The sequence below is a fragment of the Lasioglossum baleicum genome, chromosome 11, assembly GCF_051020765.1.
Source record: "Lasioglossum baleicum chromosome 11, iyLasBale1, whole genome shotgun sequence".
Taxonomy (NCBI): Eukaryota; Metazoa; Arthropoda; class Insecta; order Hymenoptera; family Halictidae; genus Lasioglossum; species Lasioglossum baleicum.
Window position 1 is genome coordinate 7,998,071 of NC_134939.1, and position 17,302 is coordinate 8,015,372.

At 35.0% G+C, this 17,302-nt stretch overlaps 2 protein-coding genes across 2 annotated transcripts in view; both read right to left on the reverse strand.

Moving 5' to 3' along the window:
- Positions 1–17,302, reverse strand: part of LOC143213246 (uncharacterized) — a 322,622-nt gene that overhangs the window by 250,791 nt on the left and 54,529 nt on the right. Inside the window, exon 11 of the mRNA XM_076432911.1 lies at positions 8,493–8,714. The gene's annotated coding sequence lies outside the window, so the exon portion shown is untranslated. The remainder of the gene's footprint in view (positions 1–8,492; positions 8,715–17,302) is intronic.
- Positions 1–17,302, reverse strand: part of LOC143213250 (adenosine receptor A1) — a 57,582-nt gene that overhangs the window by 18,970 nt on the left and 21,310 nt on the right. The window contains exons 2-4 of the mRNA XM_076432921.1: positions 5,525–5,559; positions 2,197–2,456; positions 304–520 (exon numbers count right to left, since the gene is read on the reverse strand). Of these exons, the coding sequence (XP_076289036.1) occupies positions 304–520; positions 2,197–2,449 (470 nt within the window). The 5' untranslated portion in view covers positions 2,450–2,456; positions 5,525–5,559. The remainder of the gene's footprint in view (positions 1–303; positions 521–2,196; positions 2,457–5,524; positions 5,560–17,302) is intronic.

The following is a 17,302-nucleotide window of genomic DNA, read 5'->3' on the forward strand; positions in this document are numbered from 1 at the left end:
ATATTGCGCGTTATTATTTATTATCTCGAATAGTGCCAATCACGGTGACATTAAAATATTGAATATTCCTTGTGAAGGATAATATAATAGAACTGTACTTTAAAATTCCTACTGTTTCGTATTTTATCTACTTATTTTTGTTAGAAATGCGTACAATTAATTAATTATTAAATTCGGGAAAACAGTTGCTGAAATCTTTTCACGTTTCATGCATCAGCAGAGTACGATGAGGTAGTTTTGTTTTATTGGGAAACAAAGAGATGAATTTGATGAAATAAGAGCAGGTCTTAAAACTGTCCTTACTTTTCTGGTGGTAAACAAAGACGAGAGTAATTTTCGGAGGCGATCCTTGCCAACGTCAACACCGTGACCAAAGCGCAGAGAGCCACGAGAGTCCATTCGAATCTGCATGTGCTCAATGACTCTTCATGTCCTGCCAGGATCACGATCACTGACACCGGTATCACGACGCCCGTTACCAATAGGTCTGCCAATGCAACGTTCACCAGAAACGCGTTCCCTGGAAACCGAATAAGTATTCATCCATTATACCAAACTGCCTGAACATCACTAATACTAACTATATTTCCCAAAAGTGGTACCACCATTCTGAATAAATCATCATCAGTTTGAAGTCGACACAGTGTATCTCAGACAATGAAAAACAAGAATGAATTAATTAATTGTTCATAACTAGATGGCCGATTTTACTTACGCAAAAATATACAACATGAAAACGTGAAATGAACATGAAATATACAACATAAAAATGTAAAATGAACATGAAATATACAAAATGAAAATGTAAAACGAACATGAAATATACAACATAAAAATGTAAAATGAACATGAAATATACAAAATGAAAATGTAAAACGAACATGAAATATACAACATAAAAATGTAAAATGAACATGAAATATACAAAATGAAAATGTAAAACGAACATGAAATATACAACATAAAAATGTAAAATGAACATGAAATATACAAAATGAAAATGTAAAACGAACATGAAATATACAACATAAAAATGTAAAATGAACATGAAATATACAAAATGAAAATGTAAAATTAACATGAAATATACAACATAAAAATGTAAAATGAACATGAAATATACAAAATGAAAATGTAAAACGAACATGAAATATACAACATGAAAATGTAAAATGAACATGAAATATATTTTCAACATGAAAATGTAAAATAAACATGCAATATACAACATAAAAATGTAAAATGAACATGCAATAAACAACATAAAAATGTAAAATGAGCATGAAATATACAACAGTAAAATTATTAGAAGAATTCAAGGTACATAATTGTTTACCGAAATGATCCCGATGATTTTTTAATGCGTTACCAATAACTGCTGATTAAAAAATCGTCAAGAGCTGAGGGTAGAATCTATTAGTAAATAACTGTGGAAATAATACTATTTTCACATTATTAATGTAATTATTAATTAAGTAAATAGCATAAATATAGCGCCGATAGCATTAATATAGGTTTTATTAACAACTCTACGATTGAAATAACGAAATATTTATCATGGATGGCGCAACACTCACAACACACACACAAATGAAAGTTTATTTCTTGAAAATGATCTAAATTAAGATAGAAAAGTTGAAGTTAATGTGGTAATTTTCAAAATTGCTTTGAAATATCAAATAATCGAACCAGTGCGCCGATAGCATTAATATAGGTTTTATTAATGAAGTAACATTGGAAAAATTTAAAAATAAATCATGGCATTATTGTCGCTCAATTAATATTATGAAGAAACGAAATAAAATTTTTGTTGCAGTTCAAGGCATAATATTTAAATTGAAAATGATGTATTCGAGTTCATATATCTGTAATGTCTAATTTAATGTAAAATTAAAAAATTGCGTATTAGATAAAATTTCTCACAAATATATCCGGTACCACAATCAGTGTTTTGCGGAGATGGTTCAGTAAAATGGCTGCCACGACCTTCCAGTTTAGTCCCACTTTAATTTATGCAATAATATAGATCGTTGAACTTCGCTAATTCTTCAACCATTCGAAGGTATGCGAAGTTTCTCGAGCGATACGATTATACATGGTTAGCGTCCCCCTATTTGTCGGTGACCGTGACGGACAAGTGACGCATGATGGCGATACCGGTAGATTCGTGAGAGGATAGAATGACAATCGACGAACCTCGTTTCTTCAACTGATCCTCGACCACCACCGCGGAAATCATGAACACATTCCCGACGCTGCCACCGACGGCCATTGAAGACAGCAAAAGTAGTCTTGCCACTCTGGACCAGGCCGAGGACAATGTCACCGGTGAGATATCAAGGTCGTTGTCCAGCCCATTCTCGGTTTTATCTGGTCTTACATCCGACTCGAAGCCCATAATTTCAGCTAAAGTGCTCGTCGCGCTCGTGTATGTTATCGTCGCGTTCATCCTGACGCTGAAAAACAAAGACTGTTCGCATAATTGCGTACTGAGATCACTTTTAATGATCTCGTTGATGCTCGATTAGATTCTCGAGAAACTGGCAGCTTTTGTTTCTTGGAGAAATACGCGTTGGAAGACATAGAAATAATAATAACTATGTAAACTACGGTTTTCATGCATTCTTGCAGTAATTTAGAAAATTCACGCACATAACTTGCCTTGCAATATCGCGTCAGACTCGTGATGAAGATTTTGAACAGAGTCTAATAAATATGTATATGTTATTGATCTCCTTCCAGGCGGTAGACTCGTTTCCAGGATTGCAAGGGTGCGGGATTCGCCTTCTCATTTCTCGATAATACAAACACGGGGTTTCTCAGTAGTAAAAACGCTAGATAAAAGATCGATCTAGGGCGCTATCTCCCTCAAAAGTCCTATTACGAGGCGTAATTTGCATTATTCGGCATTATGTACCAGGTGTACCGGTTAATAATTCTTAATTTCTGTGCTGGATGTCACTGGAAGCAAGGGCATGTTCACGGTATAAACTCTTATGTTATTTTGTTGCTAAACGATTTCGAGTTAGAGTCATATTCTTTTTGTCGTAAACATGTCTACTTTCAAACCAAATAAAGAGCATTCGCGGCACGTACTGCTTTCCCTGTTCAATCAAAAGAAAAACGCGAGTGAAAGCCGTCGTATCCCTGTGGAAACTAACGGTGACGATGTCCTAACGCAAGACGCTTATGTGCGGTGGGTTCAGACGATTCAAAAGTGGTGATTTCGACTTGAAAGACAAAGAACGCCCGGGCCAGCCGAAAAAATTTCAACACGCCGAATTTCAAGCATTATTGGACGAAGACGATACGCAAACTCGACAACAAATCGCAGAGAAGTTAAATATTGGTCAGCAAACCATTTCAGATCGTCTGCATGCCATGGGAAAGATCCAGATTTTTTTTTTAATTAAGAATTATTAACGGGTTGTATGCTTCCGAATAATGCAAATTACGCTGCCGAATAATGCAAACTACGCTTCGTAAACGAAAAAATAGGACTTTAGAGGGAGATAGCGCCCTAGATCGATCATTTATCTAGCGTTTTTGATCACTACAAAACCCCATGTTTGTATTATTGAGAAATGAGAAGGCGAATTCCGCACCATTGCAATCCTGGAAAAAGGAGTCTACCCCCTTAAACCGAGATGAAATTCTATTTTGATTTTGTTGATGTATATAGTTATTGTAGAACATGTAGAGGCATACAATAAATATACAAATTTTCTCCATTTTTAGGAAATTACGAACTATAAAGAAAGTTCCAATCAGTGAAACCATAAAATAAATCGTAGGGCAAGTGGTTAAAATTGTTAAGAACAGAAGTGAATTTCTCCGTAGCCCTTCCATCGCGCAGTAAACGCAAACAATTTTTATTTCGCACAAAGATCCGCAGTTCGCTACTGATGAATCCTAATGCAATATTTCTGCAACTACAATAACTAACTCTAATGAGGTAAATGTAAGAAATGTTCAACCGGGAAAGTGGGACGACGAGAAGTGGAGAAGAAGCAAGACCGAGAGGGATGAAAATAAGAGAAACGGAAAGAAGGGGACACAACTCGTTCGTCATACAATTAACGGAAATGGTTAAGTTTGAAAGGACGTAAAGCACGTTTGAAGGCAGGCGAGGACGACAAAGAACGACAAAAGGAATTAATGTAATGGGTGAATGCAAAGGAAAAGGATTCTGCGTATTTCACGGGACGATGATAATATACAGCTAAATCACAAAAACGTTTGGCAGACGGAGCGTCTCTTGAGTGCAGCGAAAGAATAGTATGCAGTAAATCAACAGGCAGAAAAGGATGGTAAAAAGATTGAAATGATCCTCTTCAGAAATGCGATCGACGGAGGAGCCTTAAATGGTAACTATAAGAAGACGCGTGCGCTATTAAATATACAGGTTGGTAATTGGTACAACAGAGAGGGGAGTGATTCTACATGAACATATAAATCAAGAATGTGGAATACAAGTTTTTCTTACGAGACTTTGTTCTTGAAAAAAACCTCGAATAGCACTTCGAATAAGTAGAATAGGTAGATCGTGATCAGACGCATCAGGCTTTGCAGAGTCAAGAAATTCTATTCTACATTTTCCACTTCTTTGTTTACGTAGAATCTTAAATGATCGCTAGAGTGCGCATTTTTCAAAATGGTAAAACACAGAATATTAAAATATATTTAAAAAACACGCTCATGTTAAAATACACTAAAAAGGAGAAAATAATTTTTTTCCCGGTTTTCCATAAAATACCGAATCCAGTTAAATGATTAATAATATTTTTCCCCAAGATTTTAAGCAATTGGTTCAAAATTTCATCTGTTATAAAATTAGTGTCGGAATAGATAGAAACATTTAATATAAATTTAAATAAAATCACGACATTAGTGTATATAAATAAAAGCGGGGAGCGCCCACGAAGATTACGTCAATAAAGTTTAGCGCTCCACGCTTTTATTTTTATAGTCACTAATGTCATGATTTTGTTTAAATTAATATTAAATTTTTCTATCTATTCCATAACTAATTTTATAACAGAAGAAATTTTGAACTAATTGCTTAACATTTTGGAGAGAAATATTATTAATCATTTAACTGGATTCAGTATTTCATGGAGAACCAGGAAAAAAATTATTCTCTCCTTTTTAGTGCATTTTAATATAAGCGTGGTTTTTAAAAAGTTTTTTATATATTTTATTGTCATCGGAAGCAAGTGTTGTATACAAAATTTCAGCAGGATTGAACTATGGGAAGAGGTTTAAAATTCGATTACAAGATTTGACGCATACAATAACAACACGGCAAGTTAATATAAGCGTGGTAAAAAAAAAAAGTAACTCTCTTTCCTTGTAATTGATACAAGCGATTTTTATTTGCAGTCTACTGACCACCCCGTATATCGATTCGAATGATAGCAATTTCACAATACTAAAGCCGAGGGGATAGTACTATCCGCGCTCGTAAATTAGATAAATAGAGGATGCTGTGGATCTTTCATAATGAATGAGGCTGAAAACTTACGTTTTCGAGCCGCATGTATTTCAGCGTCCCGGTTTCTGCAACAGAAAATTCAACGTTAATATTGCAAATGCACTTCATATTTATTATCCCGGCTGAGTCTTTATTATAGTCACGATAAAATTAGTTGAACTTCCTTCAAAGGTTTTTCATCTTCCAGCAATTCTCCCTGGCCCTCCTACCATTAGTTTATTCTACTAATTACTAGTAAACCTGTAGATGGTCGCGTTTAAAATATTTATTGGTAAAACTGAGAGTTATATTTGTTAAACTGAATCAGAATAGGGTAAACTGTACTATTGCTGGCACTGCAGTAGTTATTGGCACTTCTGATTTAAACGGCAAATATTAAGTATTCCTGGTACAGAAAATCATTTTATATTGCTTCTCATTTATATTTCAAAGCAGAGTTGTGCTAATTCAATTACATTGTAATTAAATTACACAATTGAATCACAATTACACAATTGAATTACATTGTATTTCAATTATATAGTAATTCAACTACGTCGTAACTGAATTACATAATTCAAACCTCTCATTTAATTCAATTACTAAGTATTTTAATCAGATGTGTAATTAAAATACAATATAATTAAAATACAGCTCTCGAAATTATAGCCCAGAACTTTGAAAAAGTGCGATATCTTTTTATGTTTTTCTTTCATATACTTTTGTTTGTTGTCTATGCGGCATAGTTTCTATTCCTCGTCCTCCTTCATAATACGTAATGCTATTTTATAATTGTACTTCAATTGCAATTACGAATTACATTATAATTTAATTACAAGGATTTTATAATTGTACTCCAATTGCAATTAGAAATTACGAATTATAAATTACAATATGACTGAGTTACAATGTAATTCATTTACTTTGTAATTATAATTCCTGGAGTAATTCAATTGTAATTCTGCACAACTCTGTTGCGAAGCAGCGTTGTAAGTTTTCATAACAAAGTTCCACATATGACTGTTAAGCAAATTAGCAACGTTGGTACATCTAGTAAGACCGACGGATAACCACAGTGCAGTGCAAATAGTGTTCTATTAAAATTTTCGTTACGAGTAAGTATAATATGTTATCGCTTTAAACCTTAATTCCGGACTGTACTACAGATGTAATATCTGCGTATATGTTTAATTATAAAACAAATAGCCTGTTCAACGTTTACTTCTTACTGTGCCAATGACTGTACGATTTGTCTTACGATTGTTATTCATTGAATATATTTTATAATAAAAGATTTATGACTCGTAAAACTGTTTGATCTTGCTGAGAAATCTCTATTAGCTTATAATAATAGCAAGTTAAGCTCGTTTGAACATTTCAAAAAGAGATAAAAAGATTTTTACTACGATTTTGGCTTAGGGTGCCAATCATTATACAGTTTACCCTACAATATAAAAATTCCTTCTAAAATTAACAAATAAATTCTAAATTTTGTATTTCACCAGTTTTTGCAATTTGTTATACAGTTATCTTATGCGAGTTCATCCTGGGTGTCAAAATAGTAAAAACATACAGTTTCAATATTTTATGCAACTTTGACACATATTTAGTATTTCATAATATCTCTAAAGGTTGCACATTTTCATATTTCATAATTCATTTCTAGAGACTGCGCCTTTTCAAAATGAATCAGGGGACGTTTTTCTTCTATATTTCATAAGCTGCGTTTACCGAAGCTATGAAAGCTGTTGCCAAAACAACGACAGATAGTGAACACGCGTTAACAAATGTCGAGCGATCTCGAACGCAGAGGAACAAGCGTTTTACGTTAATTATATTGTAATTTGTGCGTCGAGTATACATGAAGTGCATTGTCTGCAAACTCAAAGTTACTTGTTACCAGCCGTGAAAGGATTCAGTAAAATGGTTCCGAAATTGCTTCCCTGGTCTCGACGTGAAGCGAAGTTACAAAGGATTGAAGTGCGTCAAAATGAAAGTTATTTTCGAAGCGAAAATAATGAGAGGACATCCGCGATGGATTACTCTGCTCAAATCGTTCGTAGAATGATTTTTTTTTGTAATCATACTTCATTCAGATAAGAAATATTGTCTGTAAACAGTCGCCTATGGCAACGCCTATCAACCATGATTTCTTTATGTCGTTTCGAAAAATGTCTGCAGATCTTTTTGAAGAACAGCGTATTAATGCGAATTTTCTCGCGAAACCCGTGAAAAATGACACTACGACACTTGAGGGCATTATGAGCAACTGTTTATAAATGTCTGAGAATATTTCAAGAAGCAAGAGAAAGCAAAGCGATCTGTGGATTTTACATTAATAACTAGACTGAGGATTTTGTATATTTTATTGAGGAAAACATTCTTTGCAAACCCCGACTCGGGAGCTACTTGATCTCTAGAACATGCTTCTGGCACTGCTTCTTTGCTGAGAGAGAAAACTACCCTTATAAAATGCGTTCCAAAGGGATAAGGGTTTCTGGTTGAGTTATAATATGACTTCCAGCAAACAATGTCTCATAAACGTACTAGGGTAAATGTTTAAAACAGCTTCGAACTCGGGGGAATAAATATTACTAACATATTTCTGAAAAGAATGTATGTAGTTATTTATGTGATATTATATTACGGTGATCTTGATTCGTACTAATAAAAGGTTTATCCACTTAAAATCTAATAAATGCAAGAATTATTTGTTACTGTACTCAAGATTTATTTAAATTAATGCCTAGATAGGAAATTTGGATTGTAATCTGCAGTAATACGTAGAAAATGTTGTCGATATTATTTTTTAATATTTTCTTATGCTGTATTAGGTTTTGAGGGCCACCAATTTTTTTCTGTATTCAAAACACGTCATTCTTCCATAAAATGATTCCACATACAGTAGAACTTCGATTATATTATCCGTGCTGATTAGTGGAACATGATTGTTTGGATAATACAACAATTATATTAGATCATCCCATAAGTTCGTGCCGTTTTAATTATGTAAACATACCTTTAAATTTGTTTTAGGTGTTTTCAGAACGTCTGACATCTCCTCAACTGATAAACTTCGTGATTTCTGTACGCGGTCTCGAATTTCATCTTCGTCAGTGTGAGGAGGACACCCGGAACATTCCTCGTCTTCTACCACTTCCTACAGTTACGAGATGAAAGAGCACTTTCTCCGTAAACAGCATATATGTTGTTCGTGGCGATTGTTTCCGAACTTCCTTTCCTAAATTCATATAACATGAGATTTTCACTGCTAGGAATCACTGTGTTCACTATTTCACGATCTTATACCCACGAAAATCTTCTCTAGAAGATGTTCCCGAACAGCTACGCTTAAGTGCATTGGTTTCTTATCGCTGTAAAGTTTATAAATCGACGCATGAAATGTATACACAAAAGTCGGCACGAACTTATGGGATAACCAAATATGTACATAGTTTCAGTGCTGAACATAATCCTTATTTCAATAAGGACACTTCAGTGTACAGTAAATCGTGTAGCTTATGCGTTGGTTTAACGCAAACTAATTCTTTGTGGAAAGTATTCAAACGATAAAGAATTCGAATACATTGGGAATAATACCAGGTCATTCAGAAAGTTCCCTGACACGTAGATCATATTGGTAGCTGCAAAAACATATCGTTGTTGAAAATATCCGTCCTTGATGTGAACATACCATACATTCCAAATCGATCTGTCAAATAGCTTGCTTCATGCAGCTGATTAAAGTAGACGTGTCTGCTTTGGTTGGAAAAATGCAAACCTTGAAAAATCGTAGTCATTGAATATTTATATAAAAAAAGGATTGAGAGGAAATGAAATTTTTTATGATATGGTGAATGTGTTAGGGGACAGTGCTCCTTCATATGCAATGGTTAAAGAATAGGTTGTTCTGTTTGAACATGGTCGTACAGACGTTAACGATGATTCACGTTCAGAACGTCCAAGAACTTCAACCACTTTAGAAATGATTGATCATGTCCATGATTTGGTTTTGGAAGATCGCCGAATAACTGTGGCTGATTTAGCTGAGGCCACAGGCATCTCAACTGGATCAGTTCACGAGATCTTAACTAATGAATTAGGTATTAAAAAGCTATTGACTAGATGGGTGCCGCATTCGTTAAATTCGGATCAAAAACGCATTCGCGTGAAATGTTCTCAACAACTTTCGAATCGTTTGCAAAAAAATAAAACTGACTTTGTGCGTTGATTCCTAATCATAGATGAGACTTGGGTTTACCACTATGATCCTGCATTGCGCCAACAAACCGCAGAGTTGACTGAGCCCGGTTGTTCAGCTCCAAAGCAGCCAAAGTGGTCAAAATTGACAAAGAATGTCACGGCATCCGTTTTTTGGGATGCAGAAGGAATTTTGTTAATTGATTACCTTCAAATCAGGAAAACAATAACCGGAGAGTATTACTGAAACCTTTCGGATCAACTGGATGCACAAATTCAGGAGAAAAGACCTGGATTACCGAAGAAAAAAGTCATTTTTCACCAGGACAATGCACCGGCTCACAAAGGTGTTCTTGCAATGGGAAAATTGAAGGAGTTACGCTATGAATTGTTGCAGCATCCGCCATATTCACCCGACCTGGCCTCCTCTGACTTCCACTTGTTCCCAAACCTCAAAAAATTCCCACGTGGCAGGCGTTCTTCATCAAATGAAGAAGTTATAGCAGCCGTAGATGAGTATTTTAGAGGTCTCGAGGAAAATCATTTCAGAGATGGAGTAAATGAATTAGAAAATCGCTGGAACAAATGTATTGAGCTTAAAGAAGAATATACTGAAGAATAAATGTATTTTGAATCATTATTTCATGTCATTTCATTGTTAGGCTACAAACTTTCTGAATGATCCTTTCTGAATCCTTTGTGGAAAGTATTTCAGACGATAAAGAATTCGAGCATCACAGGCCCGGATAATCGAGGTTCTACTGTATTATTATTTCATGATATATTAGGAATAATATTAAAATAAAGTACGAACGAAGCATGATACTCTATTGGGACACAATAGTTTGAGTCATTCCGAATAAAAGATTGTCCGGATATTAAAAGAGGACCCCAAACTCAATTCTAGGACTTTATGAACGGAGTAGCAGTTCGGATATTGTTTCGCATTTTGCGTTCCATATCACTTCCGGGCAAGCATGAGCTGCACTAGCTTATTAGTCGAGCCAACGCACCGAAACTTCGTCTCGGCGACTGTTCCTCCGGCTATAGCCAATCTCGCCGGTAAACTTCGCGAAGCACAAACACGTGTCCAGTGTGTGCTCGGTTCACGCTTCATGGTCCGTGTGAAATAAACGTTGCGTGGCGATCTCAAAGCTGAACCGCGGAGCCAATATACACACACGGTACCTGCATATCAGGTGGATGAAACGCATCTTCGGCGATGCAATGCCTGCCGCGATTCTAATAAAGTTCAGATCCCAGCCTTCAGCTGACTCGCGAGTCAACATCCCCAGCCGGCACACACACCGATTTTCATGAAATTCGTTCGGAAGATAGTACTCGGAAAAATGTTTTGCCGGTAGCACCGCCGTGTTATTACTCTAGACTTCGGATTTCATGTATTTATTAGGTTGCGCGTGAAGTATAATATTATATTAAGTATAGTGGTGAAGTATAATATAATATTAGTAATTTAGAAGCACGTATAGTTAATTAGATGACTGAAACGAGGGACTTTCTCGAGACCCGCTCTTATAACAGGTTATTCTAGTGTGGCAGGTGTGTTGTAAGCTTTTTTGCCGATTTTGTATACAAATGATAACCATCATAACCATCAACAAATTTTTTGCTGAAAAGTATTTAATTAAATTTTGCTGTAATGGAACAAGCCAATCTTGTACGCCCCTGGCCACGGTCGATACCAAAAGGAAAGAAAAGTATTGAAAATTAACGAAATAGCGTGAATTTAAGAGACTGTATGAATTGCAAGAAAGTATATTTTTGCGAGTAAAACAGCGAATAACTCGTTTGTTAATATTTTGTTCTGAAAAATGGGGGATAGAGTTAAGAACCGTGAAAAACCAGAATTTCTTGCTTAGATATTGTCCATGAAAAAAATTCGGAAAACTTGGCACGTTGAATAGTCAGACCGGTTTAGCCCCTACGAGGGGCTGCTCAAGTTCGTGAGCTAGTGTCTGTGTCCGGTCTTCGAAGAACGTTCATCTTCTACTTTCGACTTACTTGGTCATGAAGAAACGTTAACAGCAGTAATGGAACGGTCTCTACTCGACCTGACGGGTGGCCTGTTTTTGCCGTTTCGGCAACGCCTGGAAACAACTCGCATGGAAATCGATGTTACGCGAGTTAGACACGACCGACTGAACGTAAATAACGGGAGCCAGGGCTGTTTATATCGAAATTTTTCACCTCGACCGGTGCCTTTCGAGTCAGGTTTCAAAGGGTCGCACGATTCACTTGGCTCACGGCAGACGCGTCAAACACGGACAGTAAATGCCGGCAATAAATTGATTTAATGCTAGCAATTTGTACACATTGCAGCCAATAAGCTTCCTAATTTAACACGTTCGCAGTGGATCCAAAAAATAATCAACCGATTCTCGAAAAATAAATCGATATTCAACTTGTGATAATTTCGTGAAAAGCCTCACAACTCGTGTTTATATTCCTCTAATATATTTTTATACAACGTAGAAAGTGGGAAACCGAAGACCCATTTTTCCTCAGAAATGCTGCAAATTCAAAAGTTTCCAAGAACTCTCAAAAATTTTTCTCGTAAATGAAACTCCCGTGATTCTGAAAACTGAAGCCCTCTCTTTACAACGATTCCTTAAAAATTGATGTACGATCTTTTTTCACTGTTTTATGGAACAATTATGAGGAACAAGTTTTCGCCCTCATGGAGTATGGAACTTGTAGTTCTGCATAGTTGGCACACCTCTCATTCGAAGCTCGGTAAAACGACTTAAAAAAATCGTACATCAATTTTTCAAAGTGTCGCTGTAAAGGAAAAGCTTCAATCTTTCTATCCATAGTGATTTCAGCCACGAAATACATTTTTCAAAATTTTCACGCATTTTCTTGTTCGCCGCATCATGAAAAATCTTACAATAAAATTTTTTACTATCTCGAATTCCATACACCCATTTTTACCATAAATGCAGAAATCCGCGGACTAATTACGACCAATTGTACATAGTTTCTCAATTTTGATAGAATAATTAATTAATTCATACATCTTATGGAATTTCATGGTTCGGCAGCCAACGCGTTAATGAAACAAAGTAATTTCGAGCATATACACACATATGTATAATGAGCACGCCATACTAAAAGATACCTGGATAATTAAGAGGCCAAAAAATGAAAAATCTGTGTACTGAAAATATCTGCGAATATAATGAAGCTAGTATAAACAAATTATCTGAGAGGCACTAGGTATCGATGTGTGTTTTGTAACGGAGCGTTTAAGTGAATCAAATGAGATAAAATCTGCTATGCTAGAAATAGCATTAGCGAAAGTGCAATCCCGAGTAATAAGATCCTTTAGCGATATGCTTATTCTGAAAAAGCTTGACCCAAAAAAAAGGATGGATATAAGAATCTACGACTGGCGTTAGAACTCCGGAAGTTCAAAACTTTTAGAGATAATGTCAGGGACGTTTAGCAGTTTTTTGACGAGTCACTGGATCAGCTTGTAATCTGCGTATTAGGTTAATATACGTTCGATCTCTTTAAAAATAGGACTACGTCCGTAAGACTTATCAGTAGACTGCGGATTTTATGCATTTATGACAAAAATGGGCACGTACAATTTAAATCAGTGGACGTGTTAAAAATATTTAAGGATGTCAATGTATTAGTTTCAGCTTAGTAGAATAATTAAAAGAAGAATACAATTTTTATTTGGCACCCGTGTCCTGCAATCAATGCGAACATTTTTTATTTTGCATAAAGATCCGCAGTCCACTTATTAGTAATAAGTTATTACCCATAGAGTAAATTTTTCTCTGTGGGACTGAACGTAAACATTTTTTACAACCACATAGTACTGAAAAAAAGCAAACAATTAATTTGTTCAGAAATAATTGTGTACTGTACGCACCTTCGAGAAAACAAACTGCTATAAAGGGTTCAAAGACGTGTGTATATAGAACTATACAGGGTGTCCCAAAATTCGTGAAAATCCCGAAAGGGGGTGGTTCCTGGGACCATTTCAAGCGACATTTTCCTTTGCAAAAATGTTATCCGCGGCTTTGTTGAGGAGTTATTAACGAAAAACACGGACCAATCAGAGCGCGATCTAGACGCGAGTTGCCATAGTCGGCGCGGCGCGCCAACTGTCTATTGGCCGACTGTGGCAACTCGCGTCTAGATCGCGCTCTGATTGGTCCGTGTTTTTCGTTAATAACTCCTCAACAAAGCCGCGGATAACATTTTTGCAAAGGAAAATGTCGCTTGAAATGGTCCCAGGAACCACCCCCTTTCGGGATTTTCACGAATTTTGGGACACCCTGTATACACACAATGTATGTTAAATAAAATAGTAAAACTGTTAAATTGAATAATAAAGAAGTAGGCGTAATTTAAAACAGTAAAAACATTAAAACGATTTAAAAATATTGTTATATTATTTTCAATCTACAAAAACATATTAAGAAATAAAATAATTTTCTATTTCACTCCAGTTTGTTGTAATTCGGGTACAAAATTTGTATTTTGCACAGGAAGATCCGCTGTCTAATTATTATTAGTAAATAAAATAAATAATTGCATAGACTGCATTTGTGGCAAAATTGAAGTGAAACACAAAAAGATTAAGCGAATTATTATTATTATTGAGACTATAAAAAAAAGGAAAATAAATTTCTATTGAATCCCTGCTTGTTGCAATTTAAGTAGAAAATTTTGATTTTTGAGAAAGAGTCGCAGTTTCTTAGGAATCGAGTTGAGAACCGCTGAAAACACCAAATATAGGGTCTACTTATTCTTTTTGATAGATGTCCCCAAATATTGACTGTTTGATGCCTGTCTATCGTATTACCTTCAGTCAAACACAATATTTCCCCAGAAAAGCCAGAAATGTATAGAACAGAGACTTCTTCACTGTATGAAATGAGAGAGAAATAAGAGAATTTTCCGACAATAGAGGATTCGGTTTTAAAAACTTTAGACTATCCTTGTTGGTCGACACATTTCTAAATTTCGCTACAGCGAGTAATCTGCTGCTAGAACACACTCTGTTCGCATAATAGAACACAGTTCGTACATAGGGGTATTTCGGATAATGGGTGTTCGGATGCGAAGACTCGACCGTAATTGTCTCAGGAGAATAGCATGGTCAAATGTGCCTGAAACTTTCATGAAATCCATTTACAGTGCGCCAACTTGCGAGAAGCTATCCGAGCCATTTACAACATTTTTTAACCACGACAACGTTTGTTGCAATTTATTTGTGTGCAATTAAGACTTTCGTGAAGAGATGCTTCTTAATATGAATACTTAATTTCTAATCGGGAAAACCAGCTTCAAACTCTGAGCGTTTGATGAATAGCCAGAAACATTAGATTGCGCCCCTTAATTAATTTAAGGGTTGAACCACCCTCCCACGTTCAACACCTTGAAAGTTCAGAAACGAGTGCAGATAGAAACAAATTTGTTTTAATCGAACTTAGATAGTTTCTAAAGTTACCAAAAAATGTTTAACTAAAATTTTATTTCATTTAAAATTTAGAATATTTAATAACCGCCTCAAAACCTTAGCAAATTTTGTACAAGCAAAATGTTCCTCCGAATAAAAAGACGAAATATGAGTTGGTAAAGTTTTAATTTAATTTCTAATCGAGAAAACCAGCTTCAAACTCTGAGGGTTTGATGAATAGCCAGAAACATTAGATTGCACCCCTTAATTAATTTAAGGGTTGAACCACCCTCCCACGTTCAACACCTTGAAAATTCAGAAACTAGTGCAAATAGAAACAAATTTGTTTTAATCGAACTTAGATAGTTTCTAAAGTTACCAAAAAATGTACAACTAAAATTTTATTTCATTTAAAATTAAGAATATTTAATAACCGCCTCAAAACCTTAGCAAATTTTGTACAAGCAAAATGTTCCTCCGAATAAAAAGACGAAATATGAGTTGGTAAAGTTTTAATTTAATTTCTAATCGAGAAAACCAGCTTCAAACTCTGAGCGTTTGATGAATAGCCAGAAACATTAGATTGCACCCCTTAATTAATTTAAGGGTTGAACCACCCTCCCACGTTCAACACCTTGAAAGTTCAGAAACGAGTGCAGATAGAAACAAATTTGTTTTAATCGAACTTAGATAGTTTCTAAAGTTACCAAAAAATGTTTAACTAAAATTTTATTTCATTTAAAATTTAGAATATTTAATAACCGCCTCAGAACCTTAGCAAATTTTTGTACAAGCAAAATGTTCCTCTGAATAAAAACATGAAGTATGAGTTGGTAGAGTTCATAAAGATCTCCTGTCACGGTAACATTACGTTGAAAAATGTTTTTTTAATGCATTTTATATTACACTCCACGTTACAATGTCGTGATAATTGTAAATTTGTCTACCGGAGGTAAATGGATTTAAAGTTAATCGCATATAAATTAAATATGTAATAGATCGTTGTAGATTAAAGTGCACGGAAGTAGATAATCTCTCTTTTGTAATCCTGTTACAATTAATGCGAGCTTGAAATACCTTAATGTGATTAGAGACGTTGAGTTTCAATGTTACGAATATACGAGCTCTTTACGAGGATGTTTGTCTTTATAATTTTGATGACCTAATTTCTACAACTTCATAGTAACGTAAAGTCTTTTAAATAGTCAATTATAGGATTTTTACGTAAAAATAGTACCAGTTCTTAGAGCTTATGTATAGCTCGACTGCATCGTCAACAGAGATCACGTCAATCATTGATTCCGTCAACCTCAATCAAAGCTACTCAAAGCTTGATTGATTAGCTCATAATCCTAGTCTCCAGCGCTATAGATCCCGTAGCGTCCATAGAATTATGCAAATGAAAGACGATTTTACTATCGAATTAAAAACGACGGTAATTAACGCAAGAAATGGAATATAAATAATTGAAAAGAACGAGATATTTGAAATTAAATTATGTCGTAATAGTTTGGAATATTTACAATGTCCGCCTGCTACGCGAACCGAAGCCTATCGATTGGTGTCACTGAAATATATGTATAGTAGTCGATAAAACAGTAAAATTTTCGGAACTTCGTGTAAAATGAATGGGAGACATGAAAAATGCAGGTATCGACGTCCGAACGGTATATTCGGTTTTGAAAGCGTTAAATTGTTAATATTAGCGCATTTAATATTTTCGTTAGATTTAAAAAGCTATTATTTATTTTACATTAGTTCGAGACAAATTCTTATTTTTATTGCAAAAAGAGTTAAACATTTGAACAAAACATCACTCGCACGTTAAATTGAAGACTACGATAGGTAGGAATGTTTTCAGATTTTTCAAAAACTCAGAACAACAAAAAATCAGACCTTGGTGTAAAAAATGCATAGACCACGTTAATGAAAACCCATATTACCGGCGGAGAGTTAATTAGTTTTTTTACGAAACTTCTACCACTTTATTCGTGACATTTTTCTGATTAAAATGAGGCCAAACACGACACAATTTGAATCACAATTACTTTAATATCCCTGCACATCACAATTCGTTCGTGCCCAATTTGAAAATAAATAAAAATAAAAATAAATTTTAAAGATTGTGTAGAGATTTGGTTAATGATTGATTAAAATTAAAAAATGGTTAAATTTTCTACAATTATTTA